Source organism: Carcharodon carcharias, chromosome 22 (genome assembly GCF_017639515.1).
Source record: "Carcharodon carcharias isolate sCarCar2 chromosome 22, sCarCar2.pri, whole genome shotgun sequence".
Classification (NCBI taxonomy): Eukaryota; Metazoa; Chordata; class Chondrichthyes; order Lamniformes; family Lamnidae; genus Carcharodon; species Carcharodon carcharias.
Genome location: NC_054488.1, coordinates 44108455 through 44126869, shown reverse-complemented (window position 1 = coordinate 44126869; position 18415 = coordinate 44108455). Strand labels below are relative to the sequence as shown.

Sequence of the window (18415 nt, the reverse complement as noted above, 5' to 3'; positions counted from 1 at the left end):
CACAATATGCCCAACAGCCAACATCTTCTTCAAATTCAACTCACATCCTCGGGCTTGTTTTCAGTGCCCATGTTGCTGCCTTTCCTACCTCCATTCTCATTTCTAAAGGTCTATGGGGTTAACTCCTTGTGGGAATTTTGAAGGGATGTGCCCAAACGTGAGTTTTCTGCCTGCGCACAAACCGATCTCCACCCATAGATCTCTTCCTCCACTCAGCCAAGATTCATGCCGCTGGGGTAATTTTCACCGTCACTATCTGGGGCAGTGACCTGGCAGTGCAGAATTCTCACCCATTGCAGAATCCGCTGCTCTTCAATGGGATGAAAATGGACTGGGATGAAAAACACTCAGTCAAGTCCTGCACTGGGTGGGAAAACTGCTCCATTAGGCAACTGCCCAGGCAGTGGCAGCGAGAATGATCCCTTCGATGTCAAAATGATTTATGCAAGGGACGTACCACTGTCCAGAACCCGGCTGTCTGAAAACAAGCATGCCAGTGCAACCCAACGTCAAATATTAGCAATATTATCAGTGACAAGCAAGAGAAGCATTTTCAACTTTCTTGATATAAATTGCATTTCCCAGTTTATTGCTTTTCAAGGGAGTAAAAAACTCATAGGAACCAATATAGCAGGAGATATTGGCCCAGATCAGATTAACCATAGTTTTAAAAATTCAGGAAACTGAATAGCTTCGCCACTACAGGCAATTATATCACTAGACTATTTATAAGGCATTTCCTGGTCTTGATGTAGTTCGAATTGAAATATATCTTCTTTTCTCTTGTTTCCACATGTTGAAGGAAATTTTTTAATATAAAGTATCAACATATATGGCATCTCGTTAAAGCTCTTTACTGAAAGAGCCACCACTTACCCTGCAGCAGCAACTTACTACATCCGTTTTTATTGGTGATTAAGTTATCTTAAATTAATTTTAAATAAAAATTGCTATTTTCTCCTTAATAACAAATTGGCTTTCCTCTTTTCCCCTTTGTTGGCTTCTGAGGTATTTTCTGTGATGAAGTCATTTTCTTTGATTAATGGTAGGTTTTAAAAGTCCATCTTGAAAAATTAGGGCTCTAATCGAATGAGGACAGAATTCTGAGCTGTAAGGATAACGGTGAATCAGGGTGAGCAGTTTCTTTGTGTTATTGGTCTCATCTCCGCTGACATTTATGTAGCACTTTTTTACAAAGATCATCCCAAAAGTACCTTGCAGCCAATGTCGTGCTATTTGAAATCTGGTCACTGCTGTAAGGTAGGAAACACGGCAGCCAAGATCTCACAATGAAAGCCGTGCTGCTTTCGTGGTATTGGTTGAGGGATAAATGTTGGCCAGAGCACCGTGGCCCTCAATTTTGGTGCCAGTGGATTCTTCCATGTTGAAGCTGGTGACAGCACTGTCTTGCAATTCACCATCCATCACTGCAACCAACAGAGGACCGAATGCCAGGGGTGAGGACTTCACTGCCATCTCTCTAAGCAAGGCTTTGCCAGGATGGCACAATTTCCCTTGGTGCAAGGAGCCATTGACTGCGCACACATGGCACATCTCAATGGTGAGATGTATCGCAGCCTCAAAGGTTCCATTTCCTGAATGTGCAGTTGGTGTGTGACCATCATGTTGGTGATTTCCTGCTATCCTTCCAGCAGTCACGATGCTCTCATTCTGCTAGTCAGTCTTCCAACCACCTTCAAGTCACCACATCAAGCCAGAGGGTGACTGGGCCATTCACTCTTCATATGGCTAATGACTCCCCTTCGCCACCTGACTACATGTGGTCAGTGATCTTACAGCGGCAGCCATGGTGCAACCAGGAATGTCATGAAGCAGACCATCCTGAACCAACAGAGCACTGCCTGGACCACTTGCAGGGGGCTCTCAGGTGCCATGTCTCCTGACTTGTGCTGGTTTGTGGAATCCTGCACAGCCTGATTATCATGAGGTCACAGCCCTTGGTCACCTGTCATAGTTGAACAGCTGGAAGAATGTGGAAGCAGTGGTAAGTCTGTGAGAGTGAGGTGAAGTGTATGATTGTTAGGCATAAGACCTGATTGCTAGAAATTGCTGCTGGGTGGGCAATCTGGGTGTGGGACACTGAATAGTGTGTGAGACTGGGGGCACAGGCACAGTTGGTAGGAGATGGCTTTTGAAACTGCAGTCATTGACCTTGGTAACTCGTGTGAGGTCACTGAACTTTTTTCCAGCACAGAATCCAAACTCTTTGCCATTGACCTCAGCGGCTATCTGCTCCAACTGTCTTCAGCTTCTGTCCGGCCTCCTGTGGAAAGATGACCTCTCTCTTCCTTTCCATCTTCTGCTCTAAAGCCCCCAGCACTGCACCAGAGAACCTGGGAGCTCGCTTTCTGGCCTGCTGTTCCATTGTTTCAGTTTCTTCCTGCCATGTCTTTCCCAGTCATTGCCAGAAGGTGCTACAGCCAGAATTCACCTCCGCTATTTAAGAAGTTCAGGCTGGCTTTAATTGGAGTTAGCCTCACAGAAACCTGGGCCCCCTGTTGAGTGTGCAGGCAGTCAGCAGCTGTTCACATAGCATTGGACTGTGTACCACAGTCATGGCGATGAGCTGGCAGGACAGAGTATGCGCGCTGCCACATCACTTCTCTCATGTTCTCTTGCAAACCCTGTGCCCACTAATAACGCCTGTTCTCATCTAAAAGACAGCACTTCTGACAGTGTAGCAGTCCCTCAATACTGCACTAGGCTGTCAGCCAAGATTCAGTGCTCAAATCTCTGGCATGGGACTTGAACTCATGCTCCCTGACTCAAAGGTGAGCCACAGCTGACACTTAAATGCGATTATATCCTCACATGTGCATATATTTCTTACGGGTCCCGCCATACAGGGCAACGAGGTATGGAAGTCCCTTCCTAATTATATCTCACCCTACACACTCTCCAAGATAAACTGTAGCTGCTTTCAGCAGCCACTTCTCTTGTCCTCCCATCACACTGTCCCTCATTCATTTCTGCTGCTGAGAATAGTGATGGACTCGGTGTCACTTCAGGAAGAGGAGGGTGGCATTCCTGAAGATGCACCTTCACTTGATCGGCGCATAGCAAGCGCTAGCTCAGAGAGTGGCACATGTACTTTAAGAGGGGAAGTTAGAGGAGGGATCTTCATTAGGGCTGTTAACTGTGACTAAACCTGTGGAGGTTTCATCACATGACTTGCCCCCACATTCCAGCTATTTGTCGGCCAACACATCCGTTCTTCTGACACACTGCCTTCCTGCACCAATTAGAAAGAAAGACTCATTACCCAATTGGATGCTGCTTGACTATCAGCCTTTTGTCCGCCCTCATTTTCAATATTTTTACCGGGTAAAGAAAGATGTTCCAAGAAAATGGCAAAATAAAAAAGCTTTTCTATTGTCCTAATGATTCTTCTCCAGGGTCACACAGAGCTGTGTCCGGAAGATTGATCTCCAAGTCCTGGAGACTCCAGACCAATCCTGGTTGGCGAACCTAGTCATCCTGGTTGGCGAACCTAGTCTTCATGTCAACCAGGAAAAATTGTGTAGGAACTAGAGGCAGAGGTTGGAATACCACTGCTGCCAGCTTACTGGAGGGCAAAACTGCATTCTACATCTGGTACAGAGGGTGCAGATGTTGACTTGAAAGGCCCAGGCTGCTGAAAAAGATGGTTGATGGGCACACACTTGGCCTAGGAAGAGGGGATATAAAAACAGACAGAATTCCCACTCAATATCCAACAATCCATGCTGGAAAAATGTACGTTTGGCTGATGGAGGAGAACAGCACCTACCTTGGTTGCCCTACCACTGACTAATAACCTCCTGACACGCTGTCAGGATCACACATGGCCAACTGGGAGATACGTCAGAAGGTTACCAGTGCCTGGCAGCCAAACTCAAAGTTTGCCCCATCTTCAGGAAGAAACTTGACAAAATAGTTTTTTTTAAAAAAAGTGCGGAATAAAGATTTTTTTACTTGAGAAAAAACCTTTTGCTTTGTTCATCTGTGGCCACTGTCAAAACAATCGGGATGGAAAGACCCAAGCAATAAATTGTGAGTTAACAGGTATTTTATTGAAGACAATAGAAGATGCCATTTGAGAACCAGACAACATTCAGACCATTTAGAAACACAATTGGCCTCAACTTGATTAATTTATTGTACTAATGTGAATGCTACTTGAAAGCAGTTACTGAAAGAAAGGACAGTACATAATTAATTCTGCCTTTAATCATGGCTCTGTTTATCAGTGTTGCGCACAGAAGGTATGTCAAAAATATCAAGGCCAATTAGAGATTCAAGCATAAAATTATTTTCAATGTTCTTTTTAAGTATTGGTGCAAATTATATTTTATATTCAATTTGCTTTTGATTGGACCCCAAGTCAAAAAGGATGAGCGTTAAAAAATAAACTGCAGCAACCATATATATTTGGTGGAACGTTAAAAGTAAAAACTCTTTTATTAGCTCAGCAGCTTAATTCAGTAACTCGCAAAGTTGTACATCCAGGGAAATGTGAGTCCAATCATCATGAGTTCAGCCAGGGTGACAATGGTGGTGTACCATTAGCCGCAGTTAACAGGGAAGATTGGCCATGTGTTCTCCTAATGGCCACTATTCAGTGTCCTCACTGGAAGAGCAATGTGTGGGTGTCAAGTGAGAGCAGGGCTGGGATTAATTACATTGCCCTCAGTGATGAGTCAGGGTGTTGTTAACTCACTGGCATGACCCGCATGTGGACACTGGCCTTTTGAGCAAAAGGTTGTGTGATGACCAATGTCCATGAATTGCAAGAGGTCAATGCTTTGCAGCAGAGGTTGGGACAGAAGGAGGGAAGAACATTTACAACACTGAAAAGTAACATCTGTTTTCAATCTGACCTATCTATAGTATCTCCCTCCACATCCTGGTGTTTCCTTTCTCAAAGAAAGCAGGCTAATTATACAGAGAAGGTTTTCTCCCTCGTAATATACACCGTGTACGGAGCAACAAGGCTTGGTTGCACTATGTAGACTTTAACCACAATATTCAGGACCCAAGTGCTCTGGCTACGTCAAACAGCAGCATTTTAACTGAACACCTCTTCAAGAAAAGCCGGTGTTTAGTGTTCATGTCCAGTTGATGTTGCTGCAGTGCAAGCAACTTGCATATTGAGATGATTTACATACTGAATTTTATGGTGCATGAACCATCAAGTTAAAAAGCTTCACGTCAGCAGGATGCTGTATCCTCTAAACAATATTTACCGCAATACTTGGAAACAATGACACACTTGCCAAGCCCTTTTTTTTTAAAATATTTATTCAGAAGCCAAGTTATCTATAAAAATCTTAATACTAAAATGCTTTTACATAGAGATCGTGTCCATAAAACGTATTTTTTTTTAGTGTTTACACAAAAACTGAGACCATAGTCATACTTTACACATTTACAATAGGGTTTTTACTACATTTAAACACTTTGTTTCTTAGAATAACAGTTCCTTCCATTTCAACAAAAACTGAAAACAAAATAAAAACAAAAATCGACAAGCTTAAAAAAAAAGCTCTCCAGGGTTTTCAGTTTCAAAATATTTTAATATCTAGTAAATAACTCTGTAATATTGTAGTTTTTTTATTGTATAATTTTTTTAAAACTTCTCCTAGCCACTTGTAGCATTAAAACACTATTGAGCAAGTCTCAGACGGTCCTGCGTCTCACTTGCCCATTTATTTCCCATGATGCATCACAATTCCAGTCCCCAGAAGCTCTCACTTTACAAGGCAAAAAAAAAAAATAATCCCAGTGAAACCTCAGCCGTCAGTGAGGAAGTATTGCACTTGTGTCACTGGACTGAACAAATAGGTAACAGAACGCCGAACAGATTGGTCCAATGGTGACATCACATAAAGTACCAGATGGAACACAGCTGAACATCCTTTTGTGGGGGGGAGGGGAGCGGGGGGGGGGGGGGGGGGGGGGGGGGGGGGGTGTGTGTGGGGGGTGGTGGGGGGAGGAGTTGCACTTCCATTATTCTCCACTGTGAATTTTTTTTTAAAACCTTAAACACAAGGCCGTCCTAAATCGATCCCTTTGAGAAAGGGCTGGGTCCCCAAGGTTAGGTCCCTGTCTCACTGCTTTTGTTTCTCATTTGAGGTACAGAATGTAACAGGAAATTCTGTGATGCACAAGCAAGAGATTCTTGCATACAAGCAACAGCCAATATGGACCAGCTCCCACAACTGTAGAAATTAAAATTCATCTTGTTTATATATATATATATATATACACACATACATATATATATATATATACATACACACACACATATATATATATATATATATATGCAACTTTTCTTTGCTTCAAAGGTTGTAACTTTTAAGGTTATGTGAACACTGTTGAAACAGTCTTTATTCCAGTTACCTGTGATGTACCCACCTAACCCACTGTTTTAGAAATGCATGGACATCTGACTTGCGAGCCAGAAATTCCTAACAAAATTACCTCTGCCCAGTGAGCTGACCTTTGACCTTTCCAGGCAACAGGTCAATAACAATTTTGCACATGAAAAATATACAGATTTTTTTTAAAAAAAGAAAAACTTTCCTGTTATTTGTTCTTGTGTAAAAAGTTCTTCATTCAGTATGTCTAAAAGAGCCTGAAGCTTCAGAGGAATCTGGTTCTCTTTCTCTTTCAGCTGTTGCTATGGAGCTTACAGATTCCACCCCCACCCCACCCCCCACCAAGCCCCCCCCCCCCGCCAACCCCGCACCGCCATGTTTCACTAAACCACCCAGTTGATTGATGAGGTTGACCTATTGAAAATACAGAATATGTGATTGTGATGTCACACTGCACCATTCTCAATGCAAAAAAAGGTCACTAAGTGAAAGTTCAAATGCCAAAGATTAGTCTCATAAAAAAAAAGCATCCTGCAATTCATCTTAAATACATTTTTTGATATATAAACAGGCAAACTCAAATAATCCTTCTGGAGGGCAGCCATGTTATATAAAACAAAAGGAAGATCATGCCTAAGCCAAGTTGATTTTCTGTAGCATGGTATTGTTGGAGACTATGAGGCTTATGTAAGGCTCTGCATGACACTTACAACAAAGTATTAAGAAAAAAATCCCCAAGAACTGAGATGCAGCAGTAATATATGCTGTATATATATATATAAAAAAAACTTTTTACAACATATTAGTGTTTCAAAGCAACAAAACAAAATACTACATTGATAACCTATGCCAAGCAATAACAAACAACATGAACTCAAACTTTTAAACACCTTTTGTAAACTGTGGTTGTGATCTGTTTTCATGGAGACAGTGTCCCTTTTACGATAACTATGCAGGGTTACCAACAAGCTAGTATGTAGTGCCAGTCTACAACAGGAGTCAAGTCAAACTCTTCCCTTCAAACATTCTTACGCCATAGCATCACCATGAAACCACGTGTGGAAAATAATAGGGGGAGGAACCATCACAATATTAAACAGTGTAAATGCGAACTAAGCATTTCCAACTATTCCACTTCTACACCCCAAAACAGGATGACATTGCCTCTTTTATTAAAATGCTGTGAGTTTTGTTTTTATTTTTTGCAGTCGGCATAAACAGCTCAAATAAAGGCTACAGCTAGCACCTTTCCAAAGTTAAATCAATATTAACAAATATTTATTTGACCTCTATTTAAAGCCACCATGGTATATTGCAAAATGTACACAAAGATCTTCATGGGGAAGTTTCATGTTCCTAGAGATAGGCTGGCAATATTGTGCCAGCACAGGTACTGGATTTATAGCAATCACATATTAGGAATGCGATACCACTACAGTGCTGATCTTTACAGTTTAACTTTCACACTATTATTTCCAGTTTTACAATAGATTTTGCTGACAGTGCAGTTTCAAAATTGTTTTATTAGTAGTCCATTCCTACTTGATCTTATTATGGTGGCATAGATTTGCCTGCTTGCAGCAAATTAAAGATCAATCTGAGCACTCCCTCGTGGTTTAACAAGACCTTCCAAACTCCTACCAATGAATTCACCTTCTAACATTCAGCCATCTTAACAGCTTTGATTTTTCTTTCCACTCCCTGAATGCAGTTTCCAAGAAGTGGTACAACAGTTAATTCACATTAAACGCGACAAATAGTTTTAACACTAAAATATACATTATATAAGGTAAAAGGGCTTTAAAGGGAACCCATTTCCTTGCACTGATTGTCCTTTATTTAGGATCTATTTCTTCCATGATTGATCATAATGCTGAAGTGCTAATTTTCACTTTGTTTTAATTTTTAAAGACAAACATATCATCATTCTGCTCTGACTATGCTGGTGATAGGTTTGTCTCTATGGTGCTAAATACCAGCCATGAAGTGCTTTGGTTTTAAAAGCAGTGAAATATCTTTTTGGATCCCTTTGCTTTACTTCAGCCCAAAAGTACCCACTGTCCACTTTGGTGCACTTCAGTTTTTATTCTAAGTATAATGCCTATGAGGATTTGATTGAAACCAGTCACGAGGCGACGTTAACCACAGCAACATATAGGGTAAATAATAGATCAATGCCAGTGGAGGCACTGTGTGTAAGACCGTCACTGCCTCAAACCAGACATTATAAATCAAATATTTTATATATCTACCAAAGTTCTTTCAGTTCTGCACCTGAGGCTGTATTAAAGATGAATGGACAGTATATAATATCAAACTAATCCACAATACTGCTGATAGGCAGCCTTGTGATCTAGTGCATGTGCGTTCTGACCTGCTGGTCTAGGGAGCAGTCGCGCACAAATTCTCTGTCCTTCCTCATCTGATGAGTTCCAATCCCATCAGGGGAAGTGCTGAGGGGAAGTGAGGCATTTGTCCTGGAGCCAGAAAGTTCATGCTTCTCCATTTGGGGGTGAGTCAATCGACATCACTCACATGCCTCGCTCAGTAGATGTTTTAAGAAGAATTCAGTTGGAGACAGAAAACTATGGAGGCAGGAGAAGATAGTGTTATCATGAGCTTGTGGATGTACAGCATATCCCATTTTTATTGAGTGTTAATAACTTGTGAAAACCCTTAATGTTTCGAGCACCACGGGAGCAAGTGAGTTACAAAGACCCTCGTCTTGAACTCATCTTCACTGTTGAAAAGGATCTGCTTACATTAGGAGCTCTGTTTATTGGATTGAGGTGATGATTGAATTAATTCTGGAATGGTAGCTGCAGCTGGCACCCATTACATAATAATTCACCAGAGTAAATAATCAACCACAGAAGCAGTGAGAATAATACTCACACTAGTCAATGAATAAGCTTCAGATTTTCAAGAGTTTTTTCCTGATCTAAGTGATAATATCATGAGGATTTGTGAGGATTCTTGGATCACTGCTTATTTACTTAATTAATAACTTATAATTGACAATTTCCTTTTGAGAGCAGTTTTCCAGTCAGCACCATTTTCATGCCGAATACAAGAATTGCCAATTACTTCACAACGATCAGAAGAAACCACAAATCACAGTCGTCTTAAATACTTAGTGTTGAGTGTTTGTATTTTTTCCTGAAAACGTTGAAATATTTTGAAGCTATCATTCTATAGAGTCAAAAATCACTACCTAAAAAAGACCCAATAAAAGTGGGTCTGGAACAGACTGAAAGACAGAAAATGCTCCAAGTTAGCCAGAACCTGAAAGATAAAGTTAGGTTAATGTGTGGAGAGGTGGGGACTTCATCAGATCCTAATGATCGAATATGCTGTCTTCCCACAAAATATTTGCTTTTTGTTCTCTTTCAGGTTCTGATTAGCCTGCTGTATATTTGTATCCCTATCTGTTTCGGTTTCAGTTTTCTGCTGGTCTATGGCACAGATTTCCAGGTCAGTGTCTTCTGTTTCCATGTTCCCCGATACATGATTGTCTGTCCATTAAAGCGAATAGACAGAAAAACAGGCACAGGAGCACACACAGCCCAACCACTGTCTTTGGCACCAGTGAACATGCAATTATGGAATAAAGCTGCAATTAAAAGTAATAAACATTTAGCCTGATAAAAGTCTAGGTTACCCATTGTTCAGCTATACTTTTTCCCTCTTAGTTATTACATTAGGCCATAAACGTATTAATAGGAAACTTAACAATGCTGTTGTTTGATTAGCATTTGTCTATGTCTATCTATTGCATTGGGCAAAGCCCTCTTCCACAACAGTTAGTCTATATATGCCTCAAATATAAGAGTTTATGGCAGGTTCAGATGGGTTTTTCATATCTAATTACCTTCAAAAGTTGAATTAGAAAAACATGATCTCCACCATGCGTAACGGAGTCTGTTTGTAGTTTCCAAACCTTTGAGGTAAAAGGGAACATAAAGAGAAGCTACCCCTGAAACAATTACAGATTGGAACTCAACAGGTGATGCATTACACAACACCTGGGTTTTAAAGGCGTATTGTCTCTCTTTGCCTTCCTTCCACAATGATTGCTTAAATGTGGAACTAAAGGAGCCAAAGACTTGTTTGGTACTGGCATTTATGTTTCATGTGGTTTATTTTCAATAGTTTATCTTTTCAATGACTCATAGTGGAACTTCCTATCAGGTAGGGCTAAAAAAAATCTTTAAAAACTGGATCAATTAAAGGGTTGTTTCCTGAAAACAGTAACACTTTATGAGATCAGTACAGCAGAACAGATGCAGCCTTCATGGATTTTGTTGTCAATTCACTGGTATATTTTTAGTAAACCAATCAGCATGATTTTCTTCCACTTCCTGAAGTAAGCAGATTTCCATTGTTTACAGGAGAGAGAAGGTAACAGGTATGTCATAAGGGGATTTTCTTCAAAGTGTTGAGCCACATTATTTCATGTGGGATTGCTCTTTGTATCGATTAGAAGCTCTTATACACAGCCCGCATAAGCCACTAAAAGGGAGACTGTCTCTTTAACGTTTGTGCAACAGAGAGGGAACAAACATGGCTGACCATTCCCTAAATGTGTGCAGAATTCTATACAATTTTCAGCAATAGGGATTATAATTCTCTTCACCAATCACTTTTTTAAAAAAAGGGAACATTTAATCCACAGAGTGAATCACTCAACAACGGTTCATTTAGGAGGTTAGAATTAGTCTGACAGAATGATGCCACAAACTGTCTAGTATAAGAAAACAATCTTCTTCAAAGTCAAGTCTTTTTTTCCCTTTCTTTTTTCTTCTTCAGAAGTTCCAGCTAACAAGCAGTCTCAGCTGAGCTGAGTAATGCACTGCATTAAAAAAAAATCCCGGGTTTTTACAAAACTCTCCAGGAGACAAAGTAACAACAAAATGTTAGACCTGATTCTGCTTTGCAAAGTTGAAAGCAGACAGAGGTACTGGGAGTGTATGGCTTGTATGATGCTCATTTTTCTTCTTTCTCCAATCTATGCACGCACACATACATGCACACACGCACACACGCACGCACGCACGCACACACACACACACACACACTCTGAAATAAATTCCATGCCGTTTGACCCACGGTTGAAACCTGCTCTCATCAAGGTCTAGTTCCCATGTGTCCATTCTAGCTTCCTTGATTCTTTGAGGCCCAGCGCTCACCTCTAAACCTCCATTGTTTTGCGGCCTAGTTCTCTCGTGTGCAAATTCAGCCTGGTCGACCCACTGCTGCCTAGAAGTCATGCGTTGAAATTCCAGCCCACTTGATGCCCTAAGGGCTCCACTTTGGTTAATCCAGTATTACTGATCCTCAGAAGACTTAGTTCTTACGCCTCCACAAACCGTGCTGTTTAATTACTGAGTATCCAAAAACCATTTTGCTGATCAGTTAAGGGATCACTGCGAATGATTCCAGGACCAGGTATGAGCCTCAAGGTATTGATAACAAATTTCCAGATCCAGTCCATCTTGCATCATTTGAAAAGTTCATTAGGTTAGTTAGTTTTTTTTTAACAGAATGGTTTCTCAATCTCTGTTAGTGTGGTGCAAATCCAGGGCTATATATTAATTCATACAATTAGTTTTTAACAGAGACTGGGCACTCCATCTGCGTTGAGGATTCTGCCTATTGTAGGGTCGTAGGTTCCTGCCAGGTAGTACAGGTCCTGACTGTCATGGTACTTCTTGGTTTTTATCATTTGTTCATACTGCTCCAGACTGACCACCTGACACTTATGGGAGATAGTCTGTACATCGTTTTCATCTTCATGACAAGACTGGTACAATGCTTTCTGGAACAGCAAGGGAAATTCTTATTAGAATATGAGCTTAGTGTTGAGGTGTACATTCCAGTAAACTATAATATGAATGGTCCTTAAAGAATCAAATACTAGTCCTCACCAGAACGTGACATGTGTCTACACATACACACACACACAAAAAAGTGTTAAATTTAAAACCAGAATGGTATGTTTGGAAGATGACCACATATTGTAGCTTAAACATTTGGTTAGAGCTCCCAGGCTAACAAAGTTATTGGAAGAAGGGCAGAAATGTGTCCTCGTGTAGTTATAGAACTGCAATTAACTGGAAAATCAGAATATTGCATTCAGGTGTAAACATGTAGCCACTTGCACCTGCATTAGTGCTTTGTGCATGACTACGAAAACAAATGCACAGAAATTATGGATTCAAGACTTTAACCCTGGGTTTATAATATAGGAAATCGAGTGTCACATTACAAACACGGTCTGACTGTTATTAAGTCTCACCTTGCCATCATTGCATTTTTTGCCCAATTTTGTTTCCTCAGGATGATAAAACCATTTCACTTTAACCACCATGTTGCTTCCCCATGATTCCCACATGCTTTCAATCCGGCCAATGTACGGAAGATTTGGACGTCCAACGGAGAGGAACACAGCACAATCGCCAACGCAGATTGTCTCTTTCCCCCTCACAATGGCTTTGTAGTAAAGTTTCTTTGCTTTTCCTTTCATCCCTCGTCTCTGTGGGGAAAAAAATCAGGCTTGGTTATGAAATAAGAACAGGAAACGCTGGAAACGCTCAATGGTCGGGCGGCATCTGTGGAACGAGAAAGGTCAATGACTTTGCTCATCTTATTCAAGTGCTGCAGAACTACAGCATCACCTTCGCTTTGTTTTTCATTTTCGCCCCTTGGGACTATTTGCATTTTTATAACTGAGAGAAAAGTGGATGATAGTTAACTTTCTTCCTGCTTCACACGATGCTACTTTGTCTATGCCACTGACTTCAATTCGAAGGGCAATAGGATGAGATGTAAACTGGACTGCTGATTCATTCTACTTGGTCATAAAAGCTCCAATTACCCAGCTTGATTCCTAAGGCTCCCTCATTCATACCTTTGTCACCTCTTAGACTTGACTATCCAAATACACTCCAGGCTGGTCTCCCGCACTCTACCCTCCATAAACTTTACATCATCGAAATCTGCCCGTGTCTTAACTCACACCAAGTCCAGTTGCCCTATCACCCCTGTATTCACTGACCTATATTGGCCCCTGGTCAAGCAGCATCCTGATTTTAAAATTCTCATCCAGCCCCTGGGGAGGGAGATGAGGGAAAAGTACGACCATGCAGTTCAGTCAATTCTAATATGTTTGACTATTGGCCCATCTAAGAATGACATTATTGATAAAACTGTTCCTGTTCAGTTGCCCTCCTGGATGGAGGGAACATGAAGATTGACTTGAAAGGTCTTGCTCCTGGCATCCCTTTACTCATCACTGCCTGGGGAGGGGTGGGATTAGTAAGAGCATTATAAATGTTGCTGAAGCCTACCTGAGTTGGCTTCCCAGACCATTTCCAGAGCTGTCGTGCTGGAAGAAAGGAGGAGATTTTGGGACGATTTTCTACAGATGGTAATCTCTGTCTCTTTGACAGCTCCTTGGCCTTTTGAAGTCGGAATTCTTCCTGTCTCTTTAATTTGATCTTATTAGCAGGCATCACTGACTTGACTGAAAAGGAGGGCGATGACATTTTTGGCTCTGTCTGTCGTGGATCTGAGGGGGTCAGCATTGCAGGCACAGGGTGCGTCATACAAGTTTGAAGCAAGACCGCTGAGTCATCATCAGAGCTGTATGATGAGTCATCATTGTCTGATGAACACAAACTGGAAGTGGAGGTAGAACCAGATGTTGAAGATGATGAAGATGCAGAAGATGAAGAAGAGACAGACAGCCTAGACATAAATCTCGAAGTGACACTCTGTTGCAAGTTTCTATTTTCATCCTCGTCATCAGAGTACGAACTATGGCTGTCACTGTCACAATCCATGCCAAACTCTGATTGACCAGTGTACTCATTCATTGCTAAGCTCATAGGAAGGTTTTGAAGTTGAGCGTGCTTTCCTTTTAGAAGTTCTATCCTTCCATTTCGCTCTTTGCTTAGCTGGGAGTAGCCAGCAGCAACTTTCCCTCCAAATTCCTTCTCGCCCATCAGCAAGGCTTTTCCGTTTTTTGTTTTCGGAGATGTCACACCTTCATGATCTAATTTCACGAGGTATTCCGTCCCTGCTTTTCTCTTCCCACTTTTTGGAACTGATATGTCCATTTTTTCCACCCTTCTGTACTTTAGGGCCTTAGAGTTTGGTGCGAGACTTGAGCTGCTTCCAAAGGCTGCAAAGGTGTTGGCGATGCTGCTGAAGGAGTCGACTTCGAAACCACCACTGAATACTGGGGGTGGAAGGCCTTGAACTGGAAGGAACCGCTCTTTACCCTTTATCCTCTTTGCACTTCCGTTTAACTGAAATAGGTTTCCTAAAGCAGCGGTGCTCTTATTGGAGTTCCTTTTCTTTGTCTGGACGATTCCTGGCCAATTTATCAGTGCATCGGTCTTCTTACTGAGCATATGTCCTGCTTTCAACAGCGTTGATACCTCAGAGTTTAAAACTCCTTTTCCTTTTCCAGAAAGAAAGCAAACAATTATTCTTGTATAATTTCGATTGAGAATCAGATCATTTTACTGCAAGGTGATCAATCATCCCTCTGCACAAATTAGATAGATACATTACCTGTTCTTTAAAAAGTATCACCGCACATTCATGATCCTTTACACTATTAATCCTATAATTATTTATAGATCTTACGTTTCCTGATAAATAGGCCTTGCTACAGTCTGCAAGCCCTATTTTCCACTGAGCTGCTGTAATCACTTAGATAAAATACGAAAAATAATATTGTGAGGCATTTAATATTTTAAAATGTTAATTTGAAAACTTGTTAAGAAGCTAGTAACTGGTTCACTAGTTTTTAGGCTGGAAATGCACAATCATCCCCTTAACACTTGATATAGGTTAGGCTTAAGGCAAGTGGCTTTCCAACCAGCAGCTGCTCATGCTAAAATAAATGGCCCATAATGGCGACCCAGCAGCAAATTGTCTATGGGGTCTAGGAAGCCCTACACGTTCCTGTTCACACCATGGAGAATATATCACACCCATGATAGTTGATATACCCTGATGAGCACAAAAGACCCTCATATTTCTCAGCTCTCTGCTGCTGAAGGACTATGGTCTGAATCTCGGGCCAGAGTACATGGGTGGTTTCAGTCCTAGGGTGTGAGTAAAGCATAAACAGGATACAGGAATACCCCATTTTAAGTAACTGATACCCTCCTGGAAACCACTTAAGTCAAAACCACTTATATTGAAGCAATAGGGAAGTCCTGTTACAACTGTACAGGCTGTTGGTGAGGCTGCACCTGGAGTACTGTGTACAGTTTTCGTCCCCATATTTAAGAAAGGATAGATTGGCATTGGAGGCAGTTCAAAAGAGATTCACTAGGCTGACTCCTGGGATGAAGGGTCGACTTATCAAGAAAAGCTAAACAGGTTAGGCATTTATCCATTAGAGTTTAGAAGAATGAGGGGTGATCTTATTCAAAAGTACAAGATTCTGAGGGGGCTTGACAGGGTAGATGTTGAGATGTTTCCACTAGTGGGGGAATCTCGAATTAGGGGACATAGTTACAGAATAAGGGGACACTCATTTAATATTGAGATGCAAAGGAATTTCTTCTCTCAGAGGGTAGTGAATGTCTGGAATTGTCTACCTCAGAAAGTTGTGGAGATTAGATTACTGAAAGTATTTAAAGAGGAGGTGTATAGATTTTTGAAATAGTGGGGAGTTGAGGGCTATGAGGAGCTGGCACACAGGAGGAGTTGAGGCCTGGGGTAGATCAGCCATGATCTTATTGAATAGTGGGGCAGGCTTGAGGGGCTGAATGGCCTACTCCTGCTCCTATTTCTTATGTTCTAAGTTAAATGTATGTAATGTCAGGAGATGCATTCCCAACTCAAGATTGTTGGCATTAATACATTGAGATAAACATGAAATAAACAAATCACAATGTGAATAAATCTATGCACCTGGTGATGTAGCAAAGAACCAAAGAAGGCAGATTTTGTTTTTCCTGATTGCTCTAGAATAAAGCTACAAAATGTATCCCCAATATATAGTCGGCAAATTTTTGCGAGATCAATTTCACCTAAACAAAAACAGAATTACCTGGAAAAACTCAGCAGGCCTGGCAGCATCAGATGCAGCCAGACCTGCTGAGTTTTTCCAGGTAATTCTGTTTTTGTTTTGGATTTCCAGCATCCGCAGTTTTTTTGTTTTTATCAATTTCGCCTATGCTGACTCATGTTAGTTTGTTTCAACCCTTAAAATGACCAGCTTGCCTATGCTAATTATCCTCCTGGTTGCTGACCAAAACCTAAGCCAGCGGCAGGTACCAAGGTGGGGGTGGGGAGACTAAAACCTAAGCCAGAAGTTCTAGAGAATGGGGGGAACAGCCCTTTCATTGATCATCCCAGCCAGTAACTATGCAGACAATTACAAAAAGCTTTTGCACCTAGTTCACAACTATTTTATAATGGGGTGCTATCTGAAATGAATAAATGGGTAGTAATTTTTTTAACTACTTAATAACAAAATTATTCTATTCGGAACGACTTAAAACAGGGCACAGCTGCATTTGTTGTGCGAAAGCAATAGTGAAGTGGTGATTGACCTGCCAATGCTATTTTTGCTCCCTGGACTTGCTGGTTTGGAATTTCCACTGCTCTCCTGAGCAGGCAGCCAGGCCACCCTACAAATAGCTGGCGGGGTCCTTACAGACCTATGCATGCCTGTTTTTGGTGAAGGCATCGGGACCCAACTGAAAACTTAACTCAGGTGGGTGGGTGGGTGACAGGGATCGGGGGATGGTGGAGGAGTTGGGGGTTGATTAAGTGGAAAGAAGCCGTAAGTTTGTTGTCAGGCTATCCTGGTGGATAACAGGACTGGGGTTAGAAAGGCCCCCAAAATTTAAGTTTTAAAAAAAAAAATTACTTTTCTTGTAGGGCCTTGAGCAGCAGGATCATTTTTCTCAGCCTCGACAGAAAATGTTTTGATTCTCCTGCTGGCTGCAGGATGGCCCTGGCACCAATCCCACCACTCATCTACTGTTGGCAGGTGGGCTGTTCCATGGACCACCCAACTTTCTGTTGCTTCCCAGCACCTTCCCACCCAGACTCGTCAAGCGGAGGAGGTAAAATACTCCAGGGTTTATTTCTGGAACAGTGGGATGAGTTTGTAACTGGCGCTGCTGCCAAATGGCACAAATCGGGTCAAAATCGGGGCCTATTAGCCTCTTTTGGGCCCTAAGAAGGCAGTCGTGTGAATTTGTAACATTAAAGACTATATATTGCATTGTGAGTCACTGAATAGCTGGCAGTGCAGCATGAGTTTGTTCTGGAAAGAAAGCGAAGAAACTGGTTTGTTTGTATTGCAAATAAACCAGGTTTGTTAGCTTTAATTTTTATTCTGTACGCAACTTGGTAAAAAAAAATTAATGGAGGCACATCCTGGAGCAGGGTAGGACTTGCCTGCTTTACATGAATCACAATGGGAGGGAAGTACTAAACAACTATCATGGGATTTCCACATTGTGTGACTATGCACATACTGAGCACAGCTGTGATTTGCAACTATCTGTTTTTTGTGATGTCATTGTAAAGGAGTTGCTATTCTATGTCCACCATCATTTATAGAAGGCTATTGCTAGCTCATGTCAATTGATGGACAACAGCAGAAACTATTTTTCATTCATGATAGCACATCAGCCAATTGAATGCCACATTTAATACTATAAGGCCCCTTTAACCGTTCAATTATATTTGTTTGCCTACATAGAAACTGAAAGTGCATTTAATATTGAGCCATCCTTTCATCTGCTTTTTCCAGGCACTACTGCTACTGCCTGTTGCTCTCAGCCAGCTTGGCCTGTGGTAGTGAGTGTAGGAGTGGCTATTCCCTTTTGTTGCATACTCAAGCCAACTTCCTCTTACAACCTTGACTTAATTTACATTTATTGCAGTTGTTTGACTGCTGAAATAGCCTTGCTGTATACACAGAGTCAGAGTGAAGCTTTGCAGAGCTGTCTGTATAAACTGAACACTATCTGCTGTGCTGGCCAATGCAA

At 41.4% G+C, this 18415-nt stretch overlaps 1 protein-coding gene across 3 annotated transcripts in view; it reads right to left on the bottom strand.

Annotated features, from left to right (window-relative positions):
• Nucleotides 1–6734: 6734 nt before the first annotated feature.
• bahcc1b (BAH domain and coiled-coil containing 1b) overlaps nucleotides 6735–18415 on the bottom strand; it is a 277536-nt gene continuing 265855 nt past the window's right edge. For all 3 annotated transcript variants that reach the window (XM_041216621.1, XM_041216623.1, XM_041216622.1), the window contains exons 27-29: nucleotides 13733–14850; nucleotides 12682–12918; nucleotides 6735–12201 (exon numbers count right to left, since the gene is read on the bottom strand). In XM_041216621.1, the coding sequence (XP_041072555.1) occupies nucleotides 11995–12201; nucleotides 12682–12918; nucleotides 13733–14850 (1562 nt within the window). In that variant the 3' untranslated portion in view covers nucleotides 6735–11994. The remainder of the gene's footprint in view (nucleotides 12202–12681; nucleotides 12919–13732; nucleotides 14851–18415) is intronic.